At 39.0% G+C, this 16,519-nt stretch overlaps 1 protein-coding gene across 1 annotated transcript; it reads left to right on the forward strand.

Annotated features, from left to right (window-relative positions):
- Window positions 1-388: 388 nt before the first annotated feature.
- Window positions 389-9,724, forward strand: LOC124161008 (hornerin-like). Its single transcript, XM_046540740.1, has 4 exons — window positions 389-679; window positions 2,439-2,605; window positions 7,380-7,936; window positions 8,762-9,724. The coding sequence occupies exons 1-4, from the start codon at window positions 389-391 to the stop codon at window positions 9,598-9,600; spliced, it is 1,854 nt and encodes a 617-aa protein (XP_046396696.1). The 3' UTR covers window positions 9,601-9,724.
- The last annotated feature ends 6,795 nt before the right edge of the window (window positions 9,725-16,519 follow it).

The following is a 16,519-nucleotide window of genomic DNA, read 5'->3' on the forward strand; positions in this document are numbered from 1 at the left end:
CCCCCTTTCAATAGTATCTGTGACCGAAGTTCAGTAGCATAATGATAATTTTCATTTTCTATACTTTATGCTTGACAATTATTTTTAATTCCTTTTTTCATGCTAAAACTTAAATAATATCGAAAATGCAAGTATTTTGTTTATTTTTTACTTTTTTGCTATTAAATTGTATACTTTTACTAATTTTAAACCTATATTTAAGGTAAAGTCAGGGGTAAGATCCACCCTACCTTATCCATATCGCTTGAAGCGTTGGATTTGTGAGTGTAAAGAGATATTCTCGTACTTGCACTTGCACTTACAATGCACAACAATTTTGACATGGTTGAACGAAATGTAATTGCAGGAAATTGTAATTTGACGTCTGCAGAACATAGTCAGACGAACCATGTGGCTGCGTCCGGCTGCGCCCGTCAGCGCTCTGCTGCTCCTATCGCTGCTGGCCACGTCAGCCGCCTCCATCAGCCTCAAGGGCCTCTTGGGCTTCAGCGGGCTCTCCCGGGAGACGGAGGGCCCTTCGCCCACCGCCGCTGAGCGGGCTTACGACGTCGAGGGACCCGCAGAGCCCAACGAAATACAGGAGACTGTCAAGGAGGTCGCTGAGGACAGCGATGCGGAGAACAGACAGCACCACCATGGCAACCACGTCGTGCACAAGACAAAGACAGTATTCGTCGAGGTGAGCCCAATTATTTACCTGTGGAGAATTTTTCGAACTTGTGGCAAAATACTTCAGAATACAATCGCCAACGAACATCAGGGTGCAGCCTAGTCAACTGCATAATTCGTTGAAAGGGCCCGAACTGTGCTTTATTTTCCCGGAAGTTGGGCGATAAATGTTCGGCGATTGGTTCATGAAATTGATTCACTAGTTGCAATATTTCATTCATTGGCAAATGCGGATTTGAAATCCAGGTGCTTCATTTTACTCGTGTACTGATTCAATTTTAATCCGTATTAATTAAAGTAGGAATCTCTAGTTATCAATAGACATAGATTTTCCTGCTTCTAGAAGAGCAGAATGGAGCATTTGTCCTCCCTTTTTCCTATATCATTTCAAGTTCAGGTATACAATAAGTTTTTTAATCTCACTTAAACCGTTTTATTCACTCCTAGACGGTGGTATGGGTAAAAATGTTTTTTTGTCAATGAATTACTCTATTATCCATCATTTATGGAGAGAAGGGGCATGATCTCTCTACTTCTATTTAAGTGCCGCGTGAACGGCGGTAAAATTCACAATAAATTGCCATGAGAGAAGAACTCCCCTAGACTGGGAATCAAACCAGGCTTTGACTTTCTAGGCCCCTCTATGGACTACTACGCTAACTAACTTCCTGATTGACCTAGGCAGTTGTACTGAGGCTCATGGTCCATCCTTGACTAGGCTACGCGAGGGAGAAATCTCTCTAGTACCATCATATAATTCACATCTTGTACCATGAGCCTCGGTACAATCGGCGTGGGAAATCAGAAAGCAGCTAGCGTAGTGGTTCTCGCAGCGACCCGGAAAGTCAATGGTTCGTCTTTCGATACCTTTTCTGGGGGAATTTTTTCTCATGGGAATGCACGTTAATTTCATCGCCGTTCCAGCGGCCGGAATGAAAAATTGTACCCTTTCAACTAATTATGTATAATTGAAAGGGGTTGTATCCTGTGGAGGTAATTTCTCTTCTTTCAACGCTAATGCGATTATCGATTTCTTTTACTGTAAGTTTTCAATCTTCCGTTTGATGATATGCTTAGGTGATAGATATATTGGATAAATTAACTAGACTCATTTTTTGCATTTTTCAAGTACTTTTGAACATTCGGATTGTTACAATATTTAGTGTTTTGTAGTAATGCGTGAATAATCTATTTTAAAAACAAGGAAGGAACGTGATGAATAGTACGTGTTTTGCACTCTAAAGGGACTGCATAATTTTTTTTAGCAAATACATCATATTCGACCACAAAATTATTTAAAATCGTTAGTTTCCGCATTTATTGTACTAATATTTCGGGAGGAAATACATATTTGTTTTAATAAAATAAAGACTAGGTGATCTTTCTCTGTGGTCTGTTTCAAATCCAAGTCAAAAATATTCATTTAGTACGAAGTTAACAATATTTTGCCAAAAAAAGTTGTACCAATGCTCCTGCTGCGATTGCTGCCCATAAGTGAAGCTTGATTTTTTTAAATTTTCATAGGAACTTAGAATTTAATATTTTTTCTCCCAAATGTACCCATTTACTAGTCTTTGTGGTCCACTCAGAAATCTGGGCCTTCTTAAACCTTCGTCTTGGGTGAGATCGTCACTATTCCTTCCGGGGCAAAATTAGTTCAAGGTATCGAGGGTGTCTTTGCTACTAGCTGTGTATTTGTGCTGGATCGACTCTTTTCAAGCGCGGGCATGCATGAATTTGCCTGATATGATTGTGATTCTTCTTGTCAGATCACGGCCACCAAGACGAAGCACCCAGTGTGCATGACCGTGTACGGAGTGAAGCCGCCTTGCCTGCCGCCTCAGGCCTCTGGCCACGGCTACGGCCACCATTACGGCCACCCCCAACCCGTTCACCACCACGTCAAGTCGGACAAGGACAACCTGAAGGAAACTGGGTGAGTCCCGCACTGCGACTAGAATTACATTTGTTTGATTCTCTCTCAGCCGGAGGATTTTTCTCTGATGATACTCAAATTTTGTTATAATTGTGGAAGCCGTTAAGGTCCTTCGTAAAGGTCAGGAACTCCATTTCGGAAAATTCGCTTCGTTTTAATTTCGGAAAGTTTTATCATATTGCTTTCCTGTCTCAATTACCAGGTCGCCCGTATCGCTCAGTGATTTTTGCGCTGTAATTACTCTTAGTGCCATCAGGATCCTAGGTTTAGTTGCATTAACACAATCATAAAAGGCCGGTAGTATTTGATATGGACTATCCGTTCTATGTGGTTCCATCTTGTTACTCATCCGTTATTGGTCGACTATTTCTTTGGTCTTACTTCAATTGGACTTCATTTCCTTCTGTATACCAAGATAGATTTTTAATGTCTCAGTAGAGATTTTTCCCAATTGTTCTTCTTCTCAATTGTCCCATTACACTCTACGTAATATCTAGTTCCATGTTTCCATTAGTTTTTCTCAGCCCTCTTTATTTTTATCCATACTTTGGTTCCATAGTAAAGTAAAGGGAGATTTTAGGATGTGAAGTCCATTTATGACTTTAATGAGGTATCTATTTCATTTAGCGAAGTCTTTACGTCGGCTAAAGCTTAATATTCAGAATGGAGAAAAAATTTATAGAATTCATTTTTTGTCATCCAATTTGAATGCCTACGTAAAATATAGTTGATTAGTTAAACATGCTTATGAAAATTTTAAAGTTTCATTCATATATTTTCGATGCTATATGCGTGTGGTGCGTTTAAAATGGGGAGCGGTATAAAACATATATTTAAAAATTTCCTAAATTCTCCTGAATATCGCGACCAAGTTTTCCAATCTCCGCACCGGTTCATAGAACTAGAATAGAACTCCAGAGAATACGCTCTAACAAGGGAAAATGAAGGAACGCAATCTGCTTTACACGCTGAATATTCCTGTCTGCAGACTCATATAAAAACCTTATGTATCTACTTTTTGTGTCAAATGTAACGGGCAGATGAAATTATTTCAAGTTCTAACATCCTTACGAGGTCAAAGAGATGCAAATAATGAGACTGTAATTTTAAAGTACTTCCCTTCGACTAGTTTCAAACCTTTGCAACTAATTTCAAGGCCTTAAAAAACAGTAATTGTGAATTAAAAGTGAAACCTACTCCAGAGCAACGTCTTTAAGCTTGTAAAACTGCTCATAATTCTTCAAAAGTAGAATGTGGAAATTCCCCTACATAACGCTTGAATGCTAACAATAACTGCTCTCCCTCGTGTCAGCAAGTTAAATTACTTCATCTTTTATTAAGGGTTTAATAGTGTAAAAAACCATAGTGTGTTCCAATTTAAGGTACCAAGGTTGATGTGGCTAAACTGTTCCGTTATGCTTTACAAAATGATTTGCAATTTCCAACATCTATAAAACATTTGAATGACGACTATGTCGTTACACTGCATTATTTTCAATCAATTCAGGATAACGATTGATTACATTTTGCCAGCGCATAATACTTTTCTCGATCAGGGCATATTTTCCATTAAGTTTGTAAAAATGTTTTGTCGCAATATCATTTACCTCCCATAATTTCTAGGAGTTAGGAGTTAGATAACGGATTTTCACATTCCTGGCATTTCTGTTGGGTCATTTGATAAAATCACTATTAATTATTTAAAACCATCTAATGTGAGGACATGCATTTACATTTTTCTGCCTAGAGACAAGCATAAATTTGTTGCTTTTATTAGTACCAATCGATTTTGTTTTGATTCATATGCACTTTCCTCAAAGTTATTGCGCCTTCTAAACTTACTGCAAATTTCACTGCTCAGTTTTCGAAAGGTAAAATATCAGTTTTGTTTCATAGTTCAATTCTATGGCTCATCTCTGCCACTTTTTCAGTTTAATTATAAGGATCCATCTCTGCCACTTTTCCTAACGTTTTTAGCTGGAGTATATAAAGTCAAATTGGGAAAAAAAACTGACTCCATACCTTGTCCCCGTATTTGTCCATAATCTCTATTTAGTCCGCTTTAAGCTTTGTCGAAATCAATCAAAATCACGTGAAACCTCTTTTTAATGCCTCTATTATTTGTGACCTTTTTCTCTTTTTGAGAATGTGTGATTTATTGCTGCCCTTTGTAAATCCAGTGTGATGTTCTCCATTGAGTTATTTGAATAATTATCAATATGATTTAGCATTATTTTTAGAGGAATGGATATGAATAGCTGAGGGGTGCAATTCTTCTGAATTGATCACGTATTTTCTCTCCTTTCCATTGCATATGGGTTTTGGTTTCCGCTAATCAATTACTATCAACACTTGTCTCACAATTTCAACAGTAAATTCCCAATTCCAATACTTTTCCACTTTCTTTGTTCCTCCACTGTGCGCTTAATTATTATTTCCCTCATGCTATGTTGCATTTTCAAAATATTAACTCATCCTCTACATTTACATACTTCCCCGCGAGCCGCCTCAATAGGCGCGGCAGGGAGTGTTGGGACAGCAGCCGCAAACAAAAAAGGAAACGCTATGACGAAGTTCCGCCCAGTATTTAGCAGTGTAGTTTATCCTAAATTAACTCTCTGGATGTTGGAGGTTTCACACTCATTCGAGACTCAGTGTTATTCTCAGTCTTTGTGATTGTGATCCGAGTCAGAAGTTTGACCGGTCGCCTTGCTGGATGTTTGTTACTATAAGGATTATTCTCGCTATTTTCCGTGAGCGTCTTTAATTTCATTTTAACATCCTCCAGGACATCCCACAATGTCTCGGGACATGTCTTTCCTTCAGTTCTGTGCCTCAACAGATTACCCTCTTTCCTAATTTATAGTACGTCATCCCTTGCCAATATCTAACTTCTTTTCTTCTTTCCTTTTTATGATATATATTGTTCTGTACCGATTAGTATAAGCTTATTATCGGAGTACGATTTATATTTCAACACCTTAGATGAAGATAATTTATTTTTTATTTATCCCACTAGTGAGCGCCTAATACGGTGGTAAATGTTATCCTCAAATATCCTTTATAGCCTGCATATTTTTGTCGATATACTTTACTTGCTGCTGATATTATCTCCCGAATTCAGTTTTATCTCTTAAAACCTTTTGTTAATGCTTTCTTGATTGTTAGACGTTGAAAATCGATTACTTCTCACAAGAAAAAACGTTGTTTTAATCCACCAATTTACCATATTTTTTCATTTTTATTTTAGTAATATTTTCCCCTGCACTTTATGCGGACTGATTAGTCACTGAATTGACGGGACGCCAAGCTCACGTCTTGCTATAAGTGTCTATAATCGACTTTATTTTTTATTCTACTCTTACTTCGATGCCTTTTGTATAGTTATTATCAGTATTCTGCTACTATGGAGAGTTTAAAACTCATACTCAGCTTGAGCTATTAAACGGCCCTCGTTAAGCGCAAACATTCATTGGTATCGCTTTCTCTCCTTTGTAGTGAGGGAGTAGTAAGGGAGTCCCAGGGAGAGGAATTGTCTCCGCCTTTTATCCTTATATTCCTATAGCTGCTAAATCGTTCTCCCCATCACAGGCTTTTATCTCAAGTTCCTTGAATTGTGAGAATACCTATAGTTGTAAAGGTATTGTTTCAAATTCTCTCTAGATCTGTTAGATGATGTCGATGTATTTAAAATCAAACTTTATTATTTTAGGGACGCTGTCAGGCTCGCATCTTGTCAGAAGTTCCATCAGTCGGCTTTATTAATTTGCTTTTGCTCGAATTCTGTAATTTTAGTATTAAAGTTGTCCATAATCTTTTCCCTAAACGGCCAATCATAGCATTGACTCGCGCTTATTGAGGCACAAATTATGATTATTCTCGCCTCTAAACTATCTCTATCTTATCTTGGCACTAAGTAGAGTTGGGGAAGGACGAACCATCTTTCTCTTATAACTTTATGATAAGGACATATTTCTCGAAACACAAAAATAGGAACTTAAGTGTTCTCTCAGCAGTAGTGTTGTTCTCAGATTCTTAAGATAATGCTTTCTTGATTTTCTCTTGCTAGGAGTTTATTATTTCACATAGGAATTCGAATCATACGCTACAACTTACATAATTTAAAATTTTATTTACCTTTGAAGGTTTCCAAGTGCGTTCAATATTGACCTTAATTAATGGAGGGACCTGGCTCACGTCTTGCAAGAATTACCATCACTTGGCGTCATTTATTTGCTTTTTCCAGACTTAGTTTCCTTAAGTATGTTGGGATTTTATTACTTCGCATAGGAATTAAGATTGAATTGCAACATTATATATCAATATTAATTTTACTTAAATGATTTCTGAGTGTATTTAATATCGACCTTAATTAATGGAGGAGCCTGGCTCACGTCTCGTCAGAAGTACTCTTATTTGCTTTTTCTATAGACTTCGCTGATTTCGGTATGAATACTGTCCCTTGTTTTGCCTCTACGATACCGGCCGGCCTCAGTGGCGCCAGAGTAACGTCCCCCGACTGTCAACCTAGAGGTCGCGGGTTCGAATCCTCCTTCATTTTCCCACAATTCAGGACATTAATGTATGTGATTGAAAAACATGTAAATTGTAAGAAAGGACTAGGTAGTCCCAAACTCACTTGTAATAATGACGACCTTATTATACTAATTAAGGTTTACGGTTTACGGTTTATGACAGGCTATACTCGTGCTATTGAAAGGCGCTCTTTTTCGCGACCATTCTTCAGTATCCTATTCTTTATTCCATTACGCAGTGAGGCCAAGGGTGAGGAGGAGAGTGCGGAGGAGGAGGCGTCCGCCACCAGGGACGGCGATATGCTGCTCATCGAGTCTTCGGAAGAGAGCGCGGACCCTCGTCACATCGAGAACCTCTTCGCCCGCCACCCACCCTTCTTGCCCACGCTCCCACCCCTCCCAACCCTCCCCCCTCTCCCCACCCTCCCACCCCTACCCGCCCACCCCTTCGGCCACACCACCGAGACCATCACCAAAACTCTATACGTCACCAAAGTGTCCGAGGTTGTCGACCACCGCGTCACGGCAGTGCTCGTCGCCCACAACTGCGTGCCCACCGACACCAACATCCCCTTCTGCCCCGCCCCCCACGCTCCCTTGCCGCCCCCGCCCCCGCCCTACGTCCCGCACGCCCCCGCAGCGCACTACGTATCCGTGCATAACCCTCTGGGTGCCGCCTCTCCACACGGCTCCCCCGTTCCCTGGTGGGTCTCGGCTGCTGCTTCACACCACGGCGCTGATGCCTACGGTGCTCACGGCGGCGCCCCCGGTGGACCCCACGGAGGAAGCGCCCCAGGTAGGACATTTATTTGTTTAATTAATTATCCACAAACAGCTGAGTTCTCGGGTCTTAAGGCCCTCCTCATCTCCTTCCGACGTTTCAATGACCAATTCCACCGTCTTCCTCAGGAATTCAGATATACAAATAATGCCATTATTCGCCGGGGAAAAAACAGACATTACCTCAGCCGATTTGGCCTTTGCATTGAATATAAAACTTGCAATCGTTAGCTTAAACAATAATAATGATGAAAGGGCAGTTATTATTTCAGAGAGGGAAGAATTACGGAGAAGAGGAACGAGGAGTGATGAATGTCCACTCAATGAAAAATACCTCGGTACTTACACCGAAAGAAGGAAATATACATATGTAAATTGACGTGATAGTTTTCAAAATTTGCAGTGAAGTGTATTATTCAGGAATGATATACCTATTCAAGATTAAATATAGCCTCAAATATATTATTTACATGGATAATTATAAAATTAAGGCTATTTGGCTCATTAATGGATGTCATTTCATCTAGTAATTCACATTATCATGAATGAGAATATTTTTCTCATTTCAAAATAGTTCAACTGTCACATCACGAGCATGTTGAGCACGTTACAAAAGGCAATATTCACGTTCCGTGCATATTTTCCCTTTTCCTCTCAGTCATTACAGTGTTAGATGTAATTTTAAAATAATTAATTTCCTCTTATTAGTGTATAGCCGTGCCTTTCCTACCACTAACTTAAAAACAAAAGTAATTGAAAATTCCACAATTGTCGCATATCAATGACCATGATAATTTACTCCAATTGAAAATTATGTTAACATACCCATCTCTCTTCCTAGGTGGTGCCCATGGAGTTGTCGGTAGCGGTGCCCATGGAGGAGTTCACAGCGGTGCTCATGGTAACAATGGCGGGGTTGCCCATGGTAGCAATGGCGGAGTTGGCCATGGTAACAATGGCGGCGGTGCCCATGGTAACAATGGCCATGGTACTCACGGCGCTGGTGTTCACGGAGGAGTAGGCGGCGGCGCTCATGGCATTGGCGGCGGTTCTTACGGATACCTTGTCGGCGGTGGCTACCACGGCGGCATCGGAGCCCCATACGCATGGCCCTACGTCGGCTACGGAGGAGCCGGCCCTCACGCTGGAGCGGCTCACGGCGCCTACGGCTATCTTGTTGGCGGCGGACCCCACGGAAGCGGCGTTGTGGGTCACCATGGAAGCGGCGGCATCGCGGGTTCCCATGGAAGCGGCGTTGTTGTGGGTCACCATGGCAGCGGCGGCATCGTAGGTTCTCATGGAAGCGGCGTTGTCGTGGGTCACCATGGCAGCGGCGGCATCGTAGGTTCCCATGGAAGCGGCCTTGTCGTGGGTCACCACGGCAGCGGTGGCATCGTGGGTTCCCATGGAGGAGTGGGTGGAGGCCACGGAGGCCATGACGGTAGCGGATCCCACGTGCAGGTGGTCGTGGTGAAGCCATCGTACGTGAAGCACCCCGTGTCTGGGGAAGTTACGCCCGTCGGCACGGAAGTACAGATCATCAGCGACCAGGACGGCGCCGGAGACCACGCGCCTGTGCACCCGCTCTTCCCACCCGGCCACCCACAGCACCATCTCAGGGACGGCGAAGCCGCACCAGAGGAGCAGAAAGCGGAGGAAGATGCTGAGGCCTCCGAGTAGCGAGTTTATTGGGCGTCATAAAATATTTATTCGCTAATTTATTGTACAATGCCTTACATATTCATTTTTATTTATCGAAGCTCTGAGTCTTTTATTTAATAATAAAATAATTTTCTACTGTAAAGTAGTAAGGGTTTTCATTTTTTCCTCTCCTTAAAGATTTCAAGTTTCTTGAAGTTCTATTGAATTAATTTTGTTCTAAGTTTATATTTCACGCAAATCTCTTTAACTTAGTTATCTTCAATTTATACCTTGGTGTTGAATGATTAATATTATATGTTGTGCGCGTACGAAGTTTGCTCTAATCTCGAAAAACTCAATTAATTTTAAAAAAAGAGTGAAATCAATTTTTAATTTAATTCCTCAGATGTCTTCGTAAATACCTGTCTAATTTTAATTCTTATGTATTTTCTTGTTGTAAATACGTCCTTGCTTTTTAATACATGGCATTAGATACTAATTTTTGCCTAAGTAAAAAGTGTTAGTCAAACACAATATGAAAAAACGCTGCACAATTTAATAAGGATGCAAAGAACTCGATAAGATATCCTAAGTTAACTACATTCCTTGTTCCGATGTTTCTCTTTTCTCCAGCTTTTTATAATCTTGATATTTTACTCTGAAGAGTTCAGATATTAACTGATATTACATCATAATGTTCGTTTCTAAGAATGCAGGAACACAATCGTGAGATAAATAGATACTCTGAGTAGATTTTCCTCACATTTGCCTCGCAACTTCGAATAGCTATTTAAATCGTATGTGACTTTCATCCACCCTGTAATAGCCTCTGGAGATAAATCTGTAATCTTTTGGTCTATTTGCCGTCGATTATGGCACTGTTGCAATTGGCAGGTTATTCTAATAGGTAAATTTCCTTTCCTTTATCTTTTTCAATTATTCCACTTTGTTTCATATATTGTAACACCATCAAATCAGCGACTCCATTCGTGAACTATGCTCATATTATTATACCTATGTCAACGTAAATTGTCTTCTTCCGTTTCCTCAGTTTGTTCTGTTTCTGAGGTTCTTGCCTGAGTGTTGCTCAACCATAACTTTTCTGATCTTCTACGGCTACTATGAATTCTATTCGACTAATTTTCATCTTCCTCCTCATGACTCTTGCATAGCTTCACCATTGTTCGTCTCCACTCTTTCTCCAACGAGAGGCAGACTTGCAATTTCGCTTAGTCTTCGAGTATTACCCAAGCTTATCTTTCAGCTAACCCATCCGAATTGCACCGTTTCCTCTAGGCATTTAAGTCCTCAGCTTTCCTTATAAATACTTGTCTAATTTTAATTCTTATATTGTCTCTTGCTATGAAAACGTCCTTTTTTAAACATGACATCATGTATTATTTTTTTATACATAAAAAGTATTAGTCAAACATAAAATTGATAGCGCTGAAGTTATCAACCGAAATTTCTTATTCTTTCATTCAGTTTGCTTCTATGACTAAAATTTTCTGATTTATATGGTCAATATCACTTCTGATTCTTCTATTTTATCAATGTATAATCTTTGAATAGTAACCATTAATGTGGAATACATTGTCGTGCATTTGAGCCTGTGCTTGGCAACCGAGGCCGTGGAGAGGAAATATTTTAGGGGTAAGATGTGTGCAGGGCTTAATTTTAGGGGGGATGTATTTGTGGGGGCACTTGATGAGCGGCTCTACCTGAGACAAAATTCCAGGGAGGTTTGACCCTCTTGATCCCCTTGCTCGCTCAAGGCCCCGTTGCCCAATGCCTGTAAGTTGTAAAAACCAACGCCACCCTTCAAGCTAATGGTTGTTATGAACCAAATAGCAATGAAAACATAAATTGAGCACAGCTTTAGTCCTGGTTTGCTACTTATAATTGCAACTCCTGGTACCAAAAATTTAAATATTTAAACTTTTTGGAAATGCAAATGTAACATGGCAGAAATATTTTATTAAAATGGCATTGAATTATTCAGTAAATCGAAGCACCCAGCTGGAATCTATGCTATTTTGTAAAAATTGAGTGGCGTTTGTCTGTATGTTTGTAATTCTGTTATTAAATCACTCAAAAATCGCTAAAACGAATGAAACGAAGTTGGGAAGGAGGATCCTCGGTTTTTCCAGTTCAAATGTAGGTTATGTAACATACCATATATATTATACATCGGACTATAATTTTCTGAATAATTACTTTCATTAGGCCAAAATCTCTAGATTTCTATCTTTTTAGCGCTAGAGTCTTTGAATAGTAATCACAGAAGCGGAATATGTTTTTGTGCATTTGACAACCGATAAACAAATTAATGAAGGGAATTCTGAGGTCATTCACATGCCTCCATATGGATTTATTAACCACTGATAAGGGATTTGTTCGTTTATTAGAACATGCTACATATCAACGCGTACCCACGCCAGTTCTTAATAATAAAGAAAAAAGTGGAAAACTTTTTTAACAATTTTTTAGTTCATTAGGGCATAAATATGGCTAACCCAAAGCGAATTCCATTTTTTGAAAGTGCGAATTTTTGCTCTAAATTCAAGTTATGGGAGGACTTAATAACACCCCTATTAACTCACCATTATCATAATATCATCATCGTCATAATATCGTAGAGTCGAAAAGGCAATCTGCTAGATTTCGTTTTTCTTTAAAAAAGAAAAATTCACCCACAGGTTACCCTGAAATTTACTGTGCAAGGGTTGATGGAGCGCTAGTACTGAGAGAAGGTTGTACAGGGGAAAGAGATGGATCTGATCAAATACGCTACGAATATTTTTTTAAAATAACCTGCGGAAAAAGGAAATCGAAAATTTTGCGTCAGGCAAAAACACTGGCAAAAATTTTCCGCCGTTAATCCTTTTGAGTGTCAGACAAAATTCCAAAAATATGCAAATAGATGCATAGAAATTCCTAAATTTGCGATAAAGAAGTACCGCGGAACGGAAAAGGTATTGAAGAACTGCATTAGCTTGCAATTATGAGTAATGCCTTTAAAGCATTATTTTAGTGTGAAAATTTTGGAAGTAATATTTCTGATCCATTTTAAATCTAATTATTGACTGTTTTCATCTTTGTGGTCAATAGAAAAATATCGAAATTGTAAATTTCACTGTGATAACTTTATAATTGAGTCACTAAATACGATGACACCATAGGAAAAATATTTTAAGGAAAGTGAGCAGAGAATAGTTCTTTCATGAATTAAGTAGTAAATAAATTCTTCATTATTAAAAATAATGCCATTATTTAGTTTATAATGCTGAATAGTTTGTTTGAAGTGCATTAAAAGGTAAGAAAATAATGTAAAATTAGTTTTCCTAATATTTTATGCTGCAGTATATTTGAAAAGAGTAAATTTTTGCAGTGCAGGCATTAGTGCAGTCGGTAGGGCCTTAGACAGAAAATAAGATATTTAATTGCCAATCAACTTCTTCGAAGGTAGCTGCAGGTAAGAAACAGGCAGAAACTTTTCCATAACACTATAAATACCCAAATACTATTGATTAAAAATACTTTGTTTAGAGGAAAAAATTCAACATGCACATGGAAATATCAACTATTGGTTTCATTTACTTAGGTCACTCAACTTAACAAATATTGACCCTACGCAGAATTATTTTTAAAAAGTAATAAAGGATCACGTGCGTAAGTGTATTTGCTACAATTGTAGCATATACACATACTACATGAGCCGTAAACGGCCATAGAAAATACTTATTACTTTGGAATAAGGTGACTGCTCAATGTACTATTGGCCGACTTGGCTACTAATTGGCTAATAATGGAAGATACGTAATATAAAAAATCAGTATTAATATAAGAGCGGAGAAAATTGGAATTCCTTTTTGCCTTTTGAAACTTTGAATTTATTATTTTTTATATGGACGGGGTAGGAATAACGTTATTAATTACACTGCCCTCATTTCTATTCCCTAAATTTTGTTCCCTCAACTACCATCAATTTCGTAGCCGATGCGGTACACCAGATGATGGATCTGTGACCCGAAAACGCGTCGTACGCATTAAAATAATTTTGTGAAATTGCAATGATATTTTACTTTAATATTTCAAATTTCCAGTACATCACCTCTTAATCGGTTAAATTTATTAAGGGTTGGTATTTCCGGTATCTACATCACGACGAAATCGGTCGCGTGAGATTAAATACGTGAAATTAACAAAATTATTTTATGCTACACACGCGTTTCGTGTTGAAAATCCAGAGGTAACATTTTATTCCCTCTCTCTTTTGCGCCCCCTAATAAGATGGCTTTAACCTCCCGGACACGGATTTCCCGCGCTCCAACGTTGGTTCCGACGCTAGGGAGAAGGGCTGGAAGAGCGTGTTCATTCCGCGCCTCACGTCTGCCGTATCACTTCTATAGCATCCTCTCTCTCTCTTCCAGCGGCGGAATTGAACACAACCGCACGCTCGGAGTACTCCACCGCAAAATTCTGGCAAATATACTCTTTCAAAGAACTATTGTATTTTTTTTAAAATGTCCGATTTCTCCGTCATATGGATTGCATAGAGGAGGCCCAATTCCATCCCCTTGAAGGCTGTTTCTGTTGCCGCTTCGGTTGCACTTTAATCGGTTTTCTAAAATGTCCGCGGCGCGGTGATGAGTGCAATGCGATCCAATTTTTTCCTACATTTTGCTATAGAGATTAGTGATGAATTTGATAGATTATATAATCTTGATTATAAATTTCGGTTAATACCTCTAAATATACCTTATTTCCCCATGAAAAACGGATCAATTTGTCCGTCAGCGATACGAGTGTCGACTTTGACAAACCCATTTAAATGTTCGATGTGTGACAATGCATTTAGAGGCCGACTTGAGGATTCTCTTTTGTAATATTCCTGTCATCCGTAATCATCATATAGCGGCCTTTAAGTGGGAGGTCCCAGCACTAACAATGCACAACACAAATACTGATGCCCTGGATGGTTACCAATTACCCAGACGGGACTCGAATCTGCGATCTTCTTTTTGGCGGGCGAGTATTTTTCCCAATCGCCGCCGAAATCGGGAAATTAATTTTTAGTTTATAAGATATTAAATGCTTCTCAGTCACTCAGTGAGTCAACCCGAAGATTTGATTAGTTAGATGAGGGTAGAGTTCACTCCGGACTAGGTCGCAGGCGTGTGACTTCATCGCTTTCGTGGTAGGGGGACCAGTTCCTTTCTCTGGACCATATTGCACATCGAGGAGTTTTCGAGTGCCCGAAGGTTTTACCCAGGATTTGAACCCTGGATCAGCAGAGCAACCAAGTTAGCAGCGAGCAACCCACTAAGCTATCATGCCCATACAGATGATTTTATTAAGGCATGACTCGTTATTCTTGCAATTTATGAAGTTTTGCTCGATTCCATTTGACATTAAAATGAGTAATATTTTCAGTTTCTCTGCTCCCTTTTTATCTTGGAAGTCATCATATTTTTAAGGACATAAACTTACAACATGGCATACTATGTTAAGAAACGAAGTGTGGAGGTAGACAACCTAAGAGACACATAATAACAGCTATTATAATACGAGAAAAAAGTGTACAAAATACATGTTAGAAGAGATAAATATCATAACTAAAGTGAATATTTACTGAAAGTGATTACTTAAATTTATTTTAATTATTAATTTGAGGATTTAGCAGAGTTTGAAAAGATTTTGACGAGCAAACAAGTTTTTATACGCAGCATGACACTCACTGTAAACAGAAACAGAAGAAATGATTAGCTTTGTACTATTCCATATATTCACATTGATGAAGGTAGCATGCATTGAAGACTTAAGAAAAGAAATACTGAATAATCAGTATAAAGTTAATACCTTTCATTATTCTGAAAATATTTCTGATTCTCTTTTTCACTTATTATTATAGGTATTCCTATTTTGTGTCTTCCATGCACACCACCTTTATCAATTTTCATAAAAAGATTAGTAGAAATATCAATAGAATATTAACAATTTTTTAAGAAACTCAACCATTTCACAATGGAATTAATCAAATTAAAATCCAGAGAATTTTATCCTTATTTAGTTTATTTCGAGCATTATTATAATCATAAAATATTAATCAAAGTAATCCCCAAGGAGGCTTAACTTGTAAATAAAGCTTACCTATTGCAAGCTATAGGCCATGCCAGTTAGTTTGTTATTATCATTATAGTTATGAGTGAAATCCATGCTATTTTACTGGTAAATTGTTTGTAACCTTTTATAAACTGTGTGCTCTGTGGCTAACTAAGAAAAAAAATTAAATATTCAATACTATGTGGCAGGTACCAGTGGCTACTTTGAAGACATGTGAGCCACCAGATATCCTGACGCCAGCGACCCTCGAAGATGGCAGATGTGTGTGTTAACGGTGGACCAAGAAATGTTTTTTTATGTGTTGTATTTGTGAACTGGGTGTAGGGGTTTTTTTTTTTTTAACAAGCAATAATTAGATTCCGGAATTTCCCTCAGTTGTTGATTCAATTTTGTAACGGTTTGAAGCTGGTGTCCCAAGTATAACTACTGTCCCAGATCAGCAACCCCACCAATTTCCGTCATTACAAATAGCTACGTCCTTATTTTTATATTGACCCAATTCAGACCAAATGATACGCTACCATCATCATCCAGCCGTGTAGTGTCGAAATATGGAATTCTTATTAAGATTGTTGGAGTGTGAAAGAGAATTTATCGAGGCTATAGCCAGAGGAGGAATCTGGGAAATCCAACTTCCCATCGAAATGCTTTGGAGATACGGTCTTAAGTGTACTTTGTCTGCCGCGGTGGCGGCGGGGTAAAGCCTTCGCTTCCCAAACCGAAGGTTGCGGATACGAGTCCCGCCTGGTTAGGTTACCCCTACCCAGGGCATGGTTGTGTGTGATAGTGGTTGTTTCATGTCATTTCCCCCGATGCAGAAGGCCTTAAATGA

This window comes from Ischnura elegans, chromosome 1, assembly GCF_921293095.1.
Source record: "Ischnura elegans chromosome 1, ioIscEleg1.1, whole genome shotgun sequence".
Taxonomy (NCBI): Eukaryota; Metazoa; Arthropoda; class Insecta; order Odonata; family Coenagrionidae; genus Ischnura; species Ischnura elegans.